Below are 15,782 nucleotides of genomic sequence, written 5' to 3' on the forward strand. Positions count from 1 at the left end.
CTAGAATGTTTATGATAAAATATAATTTTCAAGTTTATATTACAAGCACATTCATACTGTATGGATATACCTGGTGATGTGGCATATAATTTTATTCACAGGTCAACTTGTGAGCCATTTTCTCTGACTTTTCCAAGATTATTTTAGCTCCTTTTTAGGTTATATAAGTGTAAATTAAGTGTTATTAGGGATGGAAAAGAATAACAATAATCTTGTGGACTGAGATAAAATACGCTCTCAACTCCATTTAGAAAGTAGACTTTGTAGTCTACATTTCTACACCAGAGAAGGGGAAATGCAGAAGATTTGCATTAGGACCAACATAGGATTAGATTCCTTTCCTCTTGAGTTTTTATGCAATCGGAACTTTTTGGTTGATTTCGAAACTACTACTAGGTCCAATGACAGAAAAATTAAAATCAAAGTTAATAAGGAGGAATTCACATTAAAGATTAGATAACAGGATTGGTGAATCCATAATAGGTCATCTATTTGCCTCAAGTTTCATGGTGAAATTTGGATTTGGCAAAGCATATAACTATAGTTGGAAACCTGTAGTGATCCAGACAACATAGGATGGAAGTTTTGCTTTGGAGAAACAGCTGAGTCCATGAATAAATTTTAAGGCTACATCCCATATGTATCACCACTACAATTTGTATAGAGCTAGGGACCATTTGGGGTATCATCACCAAAATGAACAAAGATGCATAAGATTGGCAAAATAAGTTATTAATAACTCATTATAAACATTTTGTGAACCTAATGAGCTATAGTAAAAAAAAAAAACAAACCAAAACCTGGGAAACATTAGCATATATATTTAAGTTCTCTGATCTTCTCCTACAGACATAAGTAAGAAAGACTCATTAATTTGAATTAAGAAATCAAAAGGATTTTAGATAAGCAGAGAGACAATAAGAAGAAGATTTTAGGACAATGTTAAACACTAGGAGTACAAAGCTATATGCTGAAGAAATTTATAATCTAGTAAGAGTAAATTTTCTACATTCACGTTATCATCCAATTGCTTTACATTTTTAAAAATCTTATCCTGCTTAGAGTTCCTGAATGATCTTAAATATATATATATATAATACCATATAATTATTCCTTATAAGGTATACAATTCAATGGTTATTAATATATTCACAAAAGTGTGTAACCATCACCTCAGTCAACTCTAGAATTTATTTCAAATTTATACTAATTAAATTCTAGTGAGATACAGAAACATTACTCCTATATGTACAACTTTATTCCCTCATCTCAATTTTTGTGGTTATTGTTAAACATATATTTGTACATATAAAATACATTGTAATAGTTGTTATAATTATTTTATGTAACTTTGTATATGTTAAATAAAGAAAAGAAAATAAGATCTAGTATACATTTATAGTATTTGCTATATTAACATTCTTATATACAATTTTTATTTCTTTTCATTTGTTCTTGTGTATTTGAGTTACCATCAGTGTTGTTTTCTAACCCAAATACCTCATTTCTCTCATTCATCACCTTTGTGCTGCTCTAGTGAAATATATTACATGTCTATTTGTTATAATTGCAACAATACAATTATAATAACACTTTTATACAACTGTCTTTTAAATGTATTTAGAAAAGAAAGGAGATGGAATATACACTTATACGGTCTTTTGGAATTATAACATTTCTTAACCCATGCTCTTTGGGGGTAATTAAAATTACTGTTGGAAGTAAATTCCTTTCAGACTGAAGAACTTTCTTTAGTATTTATTGGAAAACAATTATGCTAGAAAAGAAATCTCTCAATTTTTATTTATTTAGCAATCTCTCTTTCTTTTTTTGCCAGAGACATTGTCTTGTTTTGTCAACAAGGTTGGGGTGCAGTGGCATGATCACAGCTCACTGCAACCTCAAACTTCTGGGCTCAAGCAATCCTCTTGCCTCAGCCTCCCAAGTAGCTGGAACTATAGGGGTGCACCAACATGCCTGAATAATTTTCAAAATTTATTTTAAAGAGACAAGGTTTCACTATGTTGCCAAGGCTGATCTCAAACTCCTGGCCTCAAGCAATACTCCCACCTTTGTTTCCCAAAGTATGCTTAGTAGCCTTTATATTTCACCTGTCTTTTCTTTAAAAACGGTTTTTTATTGAGGTAAAATATACATATATAACTTACAATCTTCAAAATTACACCTTCCTTTCTGAAAGATAGTTTTTCTAGTTATAAAATTCTTAGTTGGCAGTTGTTTTGTTTTAGCACTTTAAATATATCAACCCACTGCCTTCTGAACTCCATAGTTTCTAATGCTAAGTCATCTGTTCATCTCACTGGGGTTCCTTTATACATGATGAGTTGTTTCTCCCTTGATGCTTTTTAGATTTTCTCTGTCTTTCAACATTTTCACTATAATTAGTTTGGTTGTAGATTTCTCTGTGGTCATTCTACTTAGATTTCATCAAGTGTGGATGTGCAGGTTACTGTTATTCATCAAATATTTTTCAAAGTATTCAGTCATTTTTCTTCTAATATTTTTTCTGATCCTTTCTCTCGCTGCTAGAAATGCTCTTCTTCTAGTAGTCCCATTATGTTAGGTTTCCTTATTCTTTCTTCTGACAATTCAAATCTTTTCTTGACCCTTCAGTTAATTTTTTCTCAGTTTTGTACCTTTCAATTCCAAATATCAGTTTGGTTTTCTTAAAAAAGTAATTTGTATCACAATGTTGATATTATATATTTAATGAGATACTGTCATTATATCTTCCTTTTCTTCTTTAAGAAAGGCTTTCTTTAATTCTTAACATATTATAATAACTGCTTTTCAGTAATTATCTGTTAAATCTAACAATCTAGTACTCTCACAAGCAGTTTTTGTTGCCTGCTTTTCTGTATTTGGGTCAAAATTCACTGTTTCTCTGTATGTCACAAACATTTTTGCTACAATCTGAGCATATTAGACAATTTATTTTAACAAGTATGTATACTATTTCACTCTTCTCCTTTAGAGGGCTTGTTGTTTTTGTTTGCTTGTTTTGTGTGAGTGTGTGTGTGTGTGTGTGCATGCGTGTGTATATGAGAGAGAGAAAGAGAAGCACAGAGAGACACAGAAAGATTTGGCAGAAGTATTTTACTAAAGTTTCTTTCCTCTACTAGGTAAAAATCTCTTATGTCACTCCTTTTTTTCTTTATTATTATTTTTTATTTTGGCATATTAAGGGGGTACAGATTTTAAGGTTTCAATAAATGCCCATTCCCCTCACCCCCCCAAAAGTCTGAGTCTACAGCATGACAATCACCCAGAAGGTGCATATCTCACTCATTATATATGTATATACCCGCCCTCCTCCCCCATCCCACCTGCCCAATACCCTATTACTGTAGTACCTATGTGTTCACTTAGGTGCTGCTCAGTTAATACCAATTTGCTGGTGAGTATATGTGGTGCTTGTTTTTCCATTCTTGGGATACTTCACTTAATAGTATGGGTTCCAGCTCTAACCAGGAAAATATAAGATGTGCTAATCACCGTTGTTTCTTAGAGCTGAATAGTACTCCATGGTATACATATACCACATTTTATTAATCCATTCTTGGATTGATGGGCACTTGGGCTGTTTCCACAGCCTTGCGATTATGAATTGTGCTGCTATAAACATTCGAGTGCAAGTGACTTTTTTGTAGAGTGTCATCGGATCTTTTGGGTAGATGCCCAGCAATGGATTACTGGATCAAACGGTACATTCACTTGAACACTTTAAAGTATCTCCATATTGCTTTCCACAGAGGTTGAACTAGTTTGCAGTCCCACCAGCAGTGTAGGAGTGTTCCTCTCTCTCCGCATCCACATCAGGATTTATTGTTTGGAGACTTTTTGATAAAGGCCATTCTCACTGGAGTTAAGTGATATTTCATTGTGATTTTGATTTGCATTTCCCTGATGATTAGAGATGTTGAGCAATTTTTCACGTTTGTTGGCCATTCTTCTGTCTTCTTTAGAAAAGTTTCTGTTCAAGTCCTTTGCCCACTTTTTAATAGGGTTATTTGATTTTTTCTTGCTGATTTTCGTGAGTTCTAAGTATATTCTAGTTATCAGTCCCTTATCGGAGGCGTAGGATGCAAAAATTTTCTCCCATTCTGTAGGTTGTCTGTTTACTTTCATGACTATTTCTTTGGCTGTGCAGAAGCTTTGTAGTTTGATCATGTCCCATTTATTTATTTCTGTTGCTGCTGTGATTGCCTTTGGGGACTTCTTCATAAATTCTTTGCCTAGGCCGATGTATAGGAGAGTGTTTCCAACTTTTTCCTCTAGAATTCTAATAGTTTCATACGTTAGGTTTAAATCTGTTATCCAGCGTGAGTTGATTTTTGTGAGAGGTGAAAGGTGCGGGTCTTGTTTTAGCCTTCTACAGGTGGCTATCCAGTTTTCGCAGCACCATTTATTGAAAAGGGATTCTTTTCCCCAGCGTATGTTTTTGTCTGCTTTGTCAAAGATTAGATGGCTATATGAGGATGGTTTTATATCAGGATTCTCACATCTGTTCCACTGGTCAATGTTCCTATTTTTGTAGCAATACCAGATTGATTTAATTACTACAGCTTTGTAGTGTAATTTGATATCTGGCTTATTAATGCCTCCCATTTTGTTTTTGTTGCCTAGAATTACTTTTCATATTCAGGGTCTTCTTTGGTTCCATATGAAGCGTAAAATTATTTTTTCTATATCTGTGAAGAATGCTGATGGGATTTTAATAGGTATTGCATTGAATCTGTAGATCAGTTTGGGTAGTATAGACATTTTAATGATGCTGAGTCTGCCGATCCACGAGCATGGTATGGATTTCCATCTGTTTACATCCTCTGCTATTTCCTTCCTCAGTGTTTCATAGTTCTTCCTGTAGAGGTCGTTTACCTCCTTGGTTAAGTATATTCCTAGGTACTTTAATTTCTTTGTTGCTATTGTGAAGGGAATTGAGTCTTTGATTTGGTTCTCAATTAGATTGTTGTTGGCGTATATGAATGCTGCTGATTTCTGTGTATTTATTTTGTATCCTGAGACTTTACTAAATTCATTGATCAGTTCCAGGAGTTTCTTGGTTGAATCTTTGGGGTTTTCTAGATACAATATCATACGATCAGCAAACAGTGAAAGTTTGATCTCTTCTGCCCCTATTTGGATACCTTTGATTCCATTTTCCTGTCTGATTGCTGTAGCCAGGACTTCCAGCACTATGTTGAACAGAAGCGGAGATAGTGGGCAGCCTTGTCTGGTTCCAGTTCTTAGTGGGAATGCTTTCAATTTTTCCCCATTCAGTATGATGTTGGCTATGGGTCTGTCATATATGGCTTGTATCATTTTTAGGTATGTCCCTTCTATGCCTATTTTCTTAAGTGTTCATATCATAAAGGGTGTTGAATTTTGTCAAAATCTATTTCTGCATCTATTGAAAGAATCATGTGGTCTTTGTTTTTGCTTCTGTTTATGTGGTGAATTGCATTTATAGATTTACATATGTTAACCATCCCTGCATCCCTGGGATGAAGCCCATTTGGTCGTGGTGGATTATTTTTTGATAAGCCCCTGGATTCGGTTAGCTAAGATTTTGTTGAAAATTTTTACATCTATATTCATTAGGGATATTGGTCTGCAGTTTTCTTTTTTTATTGCATCCTTTCCTAGTATCAGAGTAATATTCGCTTCATAAAAGGCGTCAGGGAGGTTTCCGTTCTTCTCGATGTTGTGGAATAGTTTCTGCAAGATAGGTACTAGTTCTTCTTTGTAAGTGTAGTAAATTCGGGTGTGAAACCATCTGGACCGGGACTTTTCTTTTTAGGGAGATTTTTAATTGCTGTTTCTATTTCAGCTCTTGAGATTGGTCTGCTCAGGGAATCTATTTCTTCCTGGTAGAGCCTAGGGAGGCTGTGTTTTTCTAGTAATTTTCCATTTCTTCCAAATTTTCCAGTTTGTGTGCATAAAGATGTTTGTAGTATTCATAATTTATATCTTGTATCTCTTTGGGATCAGTTGTGATATCTCCTTTTTTTGTTCCTGATGGAGCTTATTAGAGATTTGTCTTTTCTGCTTTTCGTTATCTTAGGCAATGGCCTGTCAATTTCATTTATTTTTTAAAAGTACCAACTTTTTGTTTTATTAATCACCTGAATAGCTTCCCTGTTTTGAATTTCATTTAGTTCTGATTTGATCTTGTTGATTTCACTTCTTCTGCTCGGTTGGGGGTTGGTCTGTTCTTCTTTTTCCAGCTCTTTGAGTTGTTTTGTTAGATTGTCTATTTGTGAACGTTTTTTCTTTTGGTTGTATGCATTTATGGAGATACACTTTTCTCTCAGAACTTCTTTCGCTGTGTCCCAGATGATTTGATAACTTGCCTCTCCATTGTCGTTTTGGTCATAGAAGTTTTTTATTTCCAACTTGATTTCTTCATTTATGAAGTAATCATTTAATAGGAGGTTGTTTTATTTCCACATTTTTGTGTAGAAATATGAGTTTCTGTTAGGGTTGATTTCTACTTTTATTCCACTGTGATCTGAGAAGGTACATGGTATGATTTCTATTTTATTAAATTTCTTGAGATTTACTTTGTGTCCTAGGAAATGGTCAATCTTAGAGAATGTCCCATGAGCTGATGAGAAGAATGTATATTCAGTGGATTTTGGGTAGAATGTCCTGTAAATGTCAGTCAGACCCAATTGTTCCAGAGTTTTGTTTAAGTCCATTATTTCTTTATTAATTTTCTCTTTGGAGGATCTGTCTTGTGCCATCAGTGGGGTGCTGAAATCTCCGGTGATTATGGAGTTGCTATTAATCCATTTGCTTAGATCCAGTAAGGTTGGCTTTATGAAACTGGGTGCCCCTAATTTGGGTGCATATATATTTAAAATTGTTATCTCTTCTTGTTGAAGTGTGCCCTTCACCATTATATAATGACCCCCTTTGTCTTTGACTACTTTTGTTGGTTTAAAAACTAAATCGTCTGAAATTACAACTGCCACACCAGCCTTCCTTTGGCTTCCACTTTCCTGGAATATTGATCTCCACCCTTTTACTTTTAGTCTATATGCATCCTTTCAGGTTAGATGTGTTTCCTGAAGACAGCATATACTTGGCCTGTATTTTCTTATCCACTCAGCCAGCCTATGTCTCTTGAGTGGAGAGTTTAAGACATTCACATTTATTGTGAGAACTGATAGGTAAGGTAGATTATTGTTCATTCTGTTTGGTTGGATGTTGTTGGTTTGATTTCTCTCTTGAGCCATTGTATTATCTGGCCTTTAATCTTTGGGTTTTGATTGTTTTTATATTCGTGTGTTTTTATTATGGTGTTCCGTGTGTAACACTGTTTTGAGTACTTCTTGTAGGGCTGGTCTTGTCTTGGTCAATTCTCTGAGACTTTGCTTGTCTGAGAATGTCTTTATTTCTCCTTCATATATGAAGCTTAGTTTTTCAGGGAATAAGATTCTAGGCTTGGCATTGTTTTGTTTCAGAAGGTGAGCATGGGGCCACAGTCTCTCCTTGCTTGTGTAGTCTCATTAGAGAAGTCTGATGTTATTCTAATTGGCTTTCCCTTGTATGTTACTTCCTTCTTTCATCTTACAGCTCTTAGTAGGGCTTCTTTAGTTGATATTTTGGTCAGTCTGATGACTGCATGTCGTGATGTCTTCCTGTTTGCATTGAATCTCCCAGGGGTCCTCTGAGCTTCTTGAACTTGTATATCGAGATTTTGAGCAAGGCCTGGGAAATTTTCCTCTATTATATATTCAAATAGCTTGTACAACCGTTGAGTGTTGTCTTCTTTCCCTTCTGGTAACCCTATTACTCTCACATTAGGTTTCTTCACATAATCCCACATTTCTTGTAGGCTTTGCTCTTTTCTCTTGTTTCTCTGCTCTATATCTGTGATGGTTTTATTTAGTTGGAGGGTGTTATCTTCAATCTCTGAGATTCTTTCTTCTATTTGATCTACCCTATTCTTGAGACTTTCCACTGTATTTTGTAGTTCCCTGAATTGAATCTTCATTTCCAGGAGTTTGGTTAAACTTTTCTTCATTGTGTCTATTTCTTTAGTGAACTTTTGTTCTAGGTCATGGAGGCTTTTAGTGGTTTCTTTGTGTTGGTTATTGAGTTGTTGTTGCATGTCGGTGAGTGTTCTTATGATCCACATATGAAATTCCTCTTCTGTCATTTTGGTTGCCTGATTTTGGTTGGTGTCCATTTCTAGGGGGCTGGAGCTCCTCTTTGGGGGTGTGTTTTCCGTTTGGTTCTTCATATTTCCTGAGTTCCTTCGATGATTTCTTCCCATGTCGATCAGTTGTTGTTTCTTTTCTTTAGGTTTTTGTTTGGGTATTCACAAACCTTGTTTCGTTTCTGAGCCAGTAGGTGGTGTCTGTGGATGAGATTCGACCACTCCCTGTATAATGAGTCAATAGGTGCCATGAAAAGGCTGTTCACGATGTCCTCCCTGTCAGTAGGTTGTGCTTGCTTGGAGGAAGAGGCTGCGCTATTGTTTTTGTGTCCTGTTATCAGCTGTTGTTCCTGTAGGGAGTCACTCTAGTGCCTCAGGTGGTCGGTGGGGCCCTGGGACTTCCAGGTGTGTCCTTTTCTCCCTCTCAGTGAGGGCTGGTCTAGGGGGAGACTGGGCGGAGCTGGGTTTTTTAAGCCTGCCCTCAGGTACCACCAATGCCGTTAGCAGGGGTCAAAGTTCTGTTCTCTGCCTCCACGAAAAGCTGTCAGGGAGTGGCTGGAAAGGTCCTGCTCAATCAGAAAGTGGCTCGGTGGTGGCGGCCATCTCTGGGCTGGTGTCCGCAGGTCTCTCCACCCGCTGGGGAGCCCACCAGCATTCCCAGATGCAGGGGAGGGAAAGGTGACTGATCCATCCACCCTTCCCGCTGGTCTCCGGGCTGCTCCGGAGGTCTCAGCTTCCAGTTCTCCTCTGCAGCCTCCTACCATGCAATCTCCCATGGTCTCAGGTACCCCTCCTTCTGGCCCTCATCTGCTGTATGCTTGTCTTCTTGCTTCTTTTTTCTAATTTCTGCTAGAATCTGTCTTTTCTGTAGAGACACTCTGTCTGGCGTTGTTTCTCGTCCGCCATCTTGATCCTCCCTCCTTCTCCTCTGTTTTTTTCTTATGTCATTCCTTGAGGGCACCTCCTTGGGCATGCAAACAGTCTCCATTGGATAAAAGTGGTTTTAACAGGATTTTTGTTCAATGTCTCCTTCCATTATATTTAAAGTGTCTTTTTTTTGGCATCACAAGAATGATCATAGAAGTTTGTCTAACACTGTAACCCCAGGACTAAATTTAGTTGTGTCACCTCTGAAATATATAACTAGCTAAAGAACTTTATTGTAGCTGAGATATTACAAATTTGTCTGGCATCATCATTATATAGGTGGAATTGGTAACCAATAAAATAACTATCTGTTATATTCTTTTTCTTATGACATCCATCAACTAGCCTTTCTGCTTTTGCAAATTCAAAAGAAAAATTTAAATATAAACCTGAAATAGTGAATAGAATAGAATTAGATACACTTCCACAAAGCATATTCTAAGATTACTATATCATTGTTTTTTCATGGATTGCATTCTAAATTAATGAGTTCAAAAACTAATAAAATAAAGCTAATTTTATATTGCTAGTTAAAACTAGAGTACAACAAATTATCAAGGGAAGTTCATGAAAATTTTGCCCATGTAATAACTTATAGGTACAATTGTCATTAAAAGTCTACACTTAAACTCCAGAAAATATAAACTAACTAGAAATACTAAATTTCTAAAATTATTATTTTTACCAGTGAGATTCTTTGATTGTATCTTGAATTCATCCTTTATTATACTTCTTCCAACTGTATCTGTCAATTGTTCTATATTCATCCCTATAGAAATACACAGATATCAAATTACTGTATGGTAATCATTTACATACAAATATGAATGTGTGTGTGCATGTATGTGTGGTACTAACTTAAAACATGCATATTTATACAAGAAGAGTTATAATGGAAATACCTAGATTGAATAATAACAAAATTTGAACATGGAAAGGCTGTTAGCAATTATATAAATCACATTTTGTTTAGGCTTAGATATGTTTAGGGAATTGACCAAGACCATATATCTAGGAAAAGGTAAAACTGATGCACAACTTGATGCTGCATTAATTCCTTAGCCAGTGGGTTTTCTATACAATGCCATCTCTTAGGCAAATTGAAATCATCCTACACATATTATGATAATAATATTAATTGTCAAGTTTACATTAAAACACACTCATTCTGTAGGTATTACCATGTGTGGTGAAACTGAACATATTTTTCCACAGGTCAAGCTGCAAACCATGGTCTCATTAGTCACAGAAACCCACCATAAGGCAGAAATTCCTTGACTCATTCCAGAAATATTTCCCTTTTCTTTTTATGTTATGTAATCTGTAAATCATGCAGGCATCAGTGATAAAAAGTATAATAATACATGTATTGGACTGAGAAAAAGTGCCCTAAGAGTTCCCTTTAGCATATAGTAAGCAAGAAATGGTTAAATTTGTAGCAGTGCAGGACCCTTATTGGATCCCTTTCCATTTGAGTTATTATGTAATTTGATATTTTTGCTGAGATTAGAAATCACTAACTATATTCAACGAGATGAAATGTACATGAAATTTGTTAAAAAGAAAATCATATGGAAAAGGTGATAATAAGGATTGGTGACATAAGGTTAACATTGGGCCTAACATTTTTTGTGTGGAATTGGCTCTAGCAGAGCATGTAACTGTGCTTGGAAACTTCATTATCCTGACACTATAAAGTAGAAGGTTGTGGGTTTTTTAAAGTGAGTGAACTCATGAGTAAATTGAAATGGTTGTGTTATAATCCTGGCAGATCAAATAGCACCACTGTATTATGTACTGAGCATTGCATCATTACCAAAGTAAGAGATGTGTGAGATTGGGTAGAATAAGTTTTCAATAATTAAGTAAAAATCATAAGAGGTATAGCAACTCAAATATGGAAACAGATATACTTTAGGACCCTTGTTCTTTCTCTAATACACACACACACACACACACACACACACACACACACACACACACACGGAAGGAATCATTCATTTGAAATGAGCAAGCAAATAATACTGACATAAGTAGGGAGGAAATGAGAAGATAATTTGAGAGAAGATTGGGATAAGTACTAGAAATTAAAAGGTATATGCTGGAAAAACTTATAATCTAGTATGAGTCACAATTTTCTTCCTTCACAATATACTTATATTACTTTAAATTTTTTGGAAAGTCTTTTTTCTGCTTGAAGTTCACTGAGCTATTTTGAAAAAGATGAAATTATTATATAATTTGTACATTCAAAACATCAAATTCTATGGTTTTTATTATATTAAAACAGTTCCGTAACCATCACCACAGTTTTAGAATGTACTTCAGATTTATACTATGAATAATTAAATTCTAGCAAAATATAGAAAAGTTATCCCTATAGAAATCTAATCCCTTTTCCTCATTTTTGTGCTATTGCTATACATATTACATCTATAAATATTAAAGATATTGTTATAATTTGTTATAGTTACTTCTTTATGTAACTTTATGCTTTTTAAAGAAGCTAAGAAAGAAGTATATATTCACAATGCTATTATATTAACGTTATTTACAATTCATGGTTCTATTCATTTGCTCCTACAGATTCAGGTTACCATATCTTTTCATTTTATCTTTTTATTGATACATAATATTTGTACATATTTATGGGGTACATGTGATATTTTGTTTCATGCATAGTATATGTAATGATCAAGTCAGTTTATTTAGGATATCCATCACATCAAGCATTTATCATTTTTATGTGTTGGGAACATTTGCAGGCCTCCATTCTAGCTATTTTGAAATATAAGCTACATTATGGTTAAATATAGTCATCCAACTCTGTTATTGAACATTTGAACTTATTCTGTTTATTTGTACCTATTAAGCAATCTCTCTTTGATCTCCCACTTCTTAATTTCTTCATTGATCCAGTGGTCATTCAGGAGCATGCTCTTTAATTTCCATGCATTTCTACAGCTTCCAAAGTTCCTCTTATTATTGATTATTAGTTTTATACCATTTTGGTCTGAGAAAATACTTGATATGATTTCAATTTTTAAAAATTTGTTAAGACTTCTCTTGTGGCCTAATATATGGTGTATTCTGGAGAATTATCTGTATGCCAATGAGAAGAATGTGTATTCTGCAGCTATTGGATAAAATGTTCTGTAAATGTTAGGTCTATTTGGTCTGAAATGCTGTTTAAATCCAATGTTTCTTTGTTGATTTTGTATCTAGATTATCTGTCTAATGCTGAGAGTGTGGTGTTGAAGTCTTCAACTATTATTGTATTGGAGTCTATCTCTCCCTTTAGATCTAATATTTGCTTTATATATCTGAGTGCTCTGGTGTTGAGTACATACATGTTTAGAATTATTATATTCTCTTTCTGAATGTCCTTCCTTCTCTTTTACTGTTTTTGACTTAATGTCTATTTTATTAATATCTGAATCCTGCTCATTCTGATTTCTATTTGTGTGAAATATTTTTTCTGCCCCTATATTGTCAGTCTATATGTGTCTTTACAGGTGGAGTTTTAGGCAGCATATAGTTGGGTCACTTTTTATTTTAAATCCATTCAGCCAGTCTATATCTTTAGTGGAAAATTTTATCCATTTATACTCAAGGTTATTATTGATACATGAGGACTCACTCCTGTCATTTTGTTGTATTGTTGTTTTGTATATTCTTTATTCCTTTCTTTCTCTATTATTGCCTATCATTGCAGTTTGGTGGTTTTCTGCAGTAGTACCATTTGAGTTCTTTCTCTTCATCAGTTGTGTGCTTGCATTTCCAGTAAGTTTTATACTTTTGTGCGTTTCCATGATGATAGATATTGTCCTTTCACTTCTTGGCATAGTATTCTATTTAGCATTTCTTGTAAGATCAGTCTAGTAGTGACTAATTCTCTCAATTTGGCTTGGCTTCAAGATATTTCTCTTTCATTTATGACAGATAACTTTGCTGGGTTCAGTATTCTCGGTTGACAAGTTGTTGTGTTTTTGTTGTTATTGTTTTGTTTTTTCTTTTGAATATCAGCCCTTTGAATGTGTCATCTTATTTTCTCCTAGCCAATAAGGTTTCTGTTGAGAAGTCCACTGTTAGTCTGATGGCAGGGGGTCCCTTATATGTGACTTCACACTTTTCTCTTGCTGTTTTGAATTCTTTGTTTTTGATTTTTGACAGTTTGACTATAATGTACTTTGGAGAATATCCACCATCTGGAAAACTCAAATTTCAATATTTGGTTCTTTATGGGCTCCCATACACCATATAGGCTTTCCTCATTATTTTTTATTATTATTTTTTGTCTGTGTAATTTCAAAAGGTCTTTCTTCAAGTTCTGAAATTCTTTCTTCTGGTTGGTCTAGATTATTGTTGAAGCTCTTTTTATCTCATTCATTGAATTCTTTATTTCCAGAATTTGTTTGGTTTTCTTATCATATCTCTTTGGTGAATTTCTCATTAATATTCTGAATTGTTTTTCTGGTTGATCTGTATTGTTTATCTGTGTTCTCGTATCTCACTGAGCTTCTTTAATATTATTTTGAAACCCTTTTTATGCATTTTATAAGTTTCTTTTTCAAAGAAAACTGTTGCTGGAGAATTATTATGGTCCTTTGAAGATGTCACATTTCCTTGCTTTTTCATGTTTCTTGTGTCCTCACTTTGATATCTGTGCATCTGATATAAGTCACTTCTCCCAATTTTTTGGAGTGGCTTTCCTAGAGGAAGACTCTTTTCCAAAGATGTATCTATGGTGTTGGCTGAGTACGGCACTTTAGCTTTGATTTTAGGTGTGTGAAGCAGTATAGTCTCTGTATGATTTCTTCAGCTGCAAGCAGTATCAGTGATGTCTGTAATTTAGGTTGCAGTTGTTAGTGGAAGCTGTGGGGAGGCTTTGCAGGGAATGAGGATGCCAATTGGGTTCCTTAGGCCCTATTGGTGGCAGCAGTGAGCCAAGCATGTCTTTCTTTGGGCCCTTAGGCAACATATGCAGGCACTGGTGTTAGTAGGTCCTGGCAGGCTTATTCCTGAGCCTCCTGGTGGCTTGCTCAAGTGCTGGCTAGGGCAATGGTGGGCCACACACATAGGTTAGTCCTTGGGAACCAGGGCGCCATGCGTGGCAGAGGAAATGGCAGTAACAGTGGGAATACAATTCTTAGGCTCCCAGGTAGCATGTGTTGGTGTTAATGGTGGCTGAGACTGGCTGGGCAGGCTAGTCCCCAGGCCCCAGGTATTGTGTGGTGGTTACAGTGGTGGTGGTAGCAGGCTGAGTGGGCCTCAGCCCCTGAGAGGAGTGCATACATGCCAATAGTGATGGATGGGGAGGGTGATACCTTGCCTCCAGATGATGTTTTGGTGCTAGTGATAGGTGTTCTGAGACTGTTATTAGGCCCTCTTGTGGTGTTCACGTATGCCCATGGTGACCAACAGGGACGGGCAACCCCCAGGCCCCCAGTTGCATCTTCAGGCATAGTGGGTGCAATGCCAAGCCAGGGAGGCCTGTCCTCAGGTCCACTGGAGGTACACAAGGGCCTATGTTGTGGAGGGCAGGGTAGGCAATCCCAAGGTCCCTGAGCAGTATGCCTAGATGGCAGCAGCAGTGGCAGCAGTCAGTGGGGAAGCCTGTTTTCAGGGCATATACAACTGCACAGTGGCCCTATTGCAGGGTGGGGTGGAGTTTCTGTCAGCAGTAGTGACCCCCAAAACAGGTGGTTCTCAGGCTCTGGTAAGCACACACTTTGGCCTCTGGTGGTGGTAGTGGGTGGGGAGAGCTTGTTTTCAGGGTACGTGCAAGTGCACAGCAACCCTGGTGCTGGTGAAAGCAGGGTTGCTGTCAGTTACAGCAGCCCCAGGAAGGTTACTTTCACACTCTGGAGAATATATTATTTTGTCCCAGGGGCAACCTCCCCAGTGCACTGTACCACCCTTTACCTGGAGTGTTGAACATTGTGTGGGGTAGAGTGCCAGGGACCCTATCACACTGCTGGGTCCAACCAGCAATGCACCACTACAGTCCTCTTGGTGAATCTGGGAGTATGTCAATGGAGCTCCAGGCATGTGGAGATGTGGGAGGTGTTGGAATCCAGGGTAAGATTCAGTCTGGTGGAAGCAAGGCTCTAAAAATGGTACCATGATATAGCTGCTTGGGTGTTAGGGTATGTGTGTGACTCAGCATGAGCTCCCTGTCATGGAGCAATTACATTGCTCAGACTCAAGACAGCTCCCTATACTACTCTCAGGGCCTGCAAGGGTCAAAGGGCTGTCACATGGCTAAGACTGCAGGAGTCTACAATGGGTTTGTGGTATCTTCAATTGGGTATCTCTCACTTATCCTTTTCCCACACTTCGGAGCCTTTCTGGCCTCCCATTTTATCCTAACAAAGCTGGCAGCCTTACTTCCCTTTCCTTCCATGCCTCGGGCATTTCCTGACACTTTGCTGATAAATTCTAGTGTTCTCTCTTATATAATCTATTCGAAGTATGATTATACACTTCCTATTTTGGTTCTTCTTTGTGGAGGAGGTGAATAGCAAATGCCTCTAGTTAGCCATCTTGGAGCTCTTGTCACTTTCTTATTCCAATACATCACTTCCAAATATCTCCTTTGTGCTGCTATGGTGGAATATATTACATGTCTATATTTTAAAGTCCCAAAAATACAATTATATAATTG

General features: G+C 36.5%; 1 protein-coding gene across 9 annotated transcripts in view; it reads right to left on the reverse strand.

Moving 5' to 3' along the window:
• The window catches only part of LOC105881716 (coiled-coil domain-containing protein 7-like), a 162,720-nt gene that overhangs the window by 69,582 nt on the left and 77,356 nt on the right, over nucleotides 1-15,782 (reverse strand). For 8 of the 9 annotated variants that reach the window (XM_075997578.1, XM_075997576.1, XM_075997574.1 and 5 more), the window contains one exon: nucleotides 9,801-9,884. The exons of the other annotated variant lie outside the window; for it this stretch is intronic. In XM_075997578.1, coding sequence (XP_075853693.1) covers nucleotides 9,801-9,884 — 84 coding nt within the window. The remainder of the gene's footprint in view (nucleotides 1-9,800; nucleotides 9,885-15,782) is intronic. 9 annotated transcript variants of the gene reach the window in all.

This window comes from Microcebus murinus, chromosome 25 (assembly GCF_040939455.1).
Source record: "Microcebus murinus isolate Inina chromosome 25, M.murinus_Inina_mat1.0, whole genome shotgun sequence".
Taxonomy (NCBI): domain Eukaryota; kingdom Metazoa; phylum Chordata; class Mammalia; order Primates; family Cheirogaleidae; genus Microcebus; species Microcebus murinus.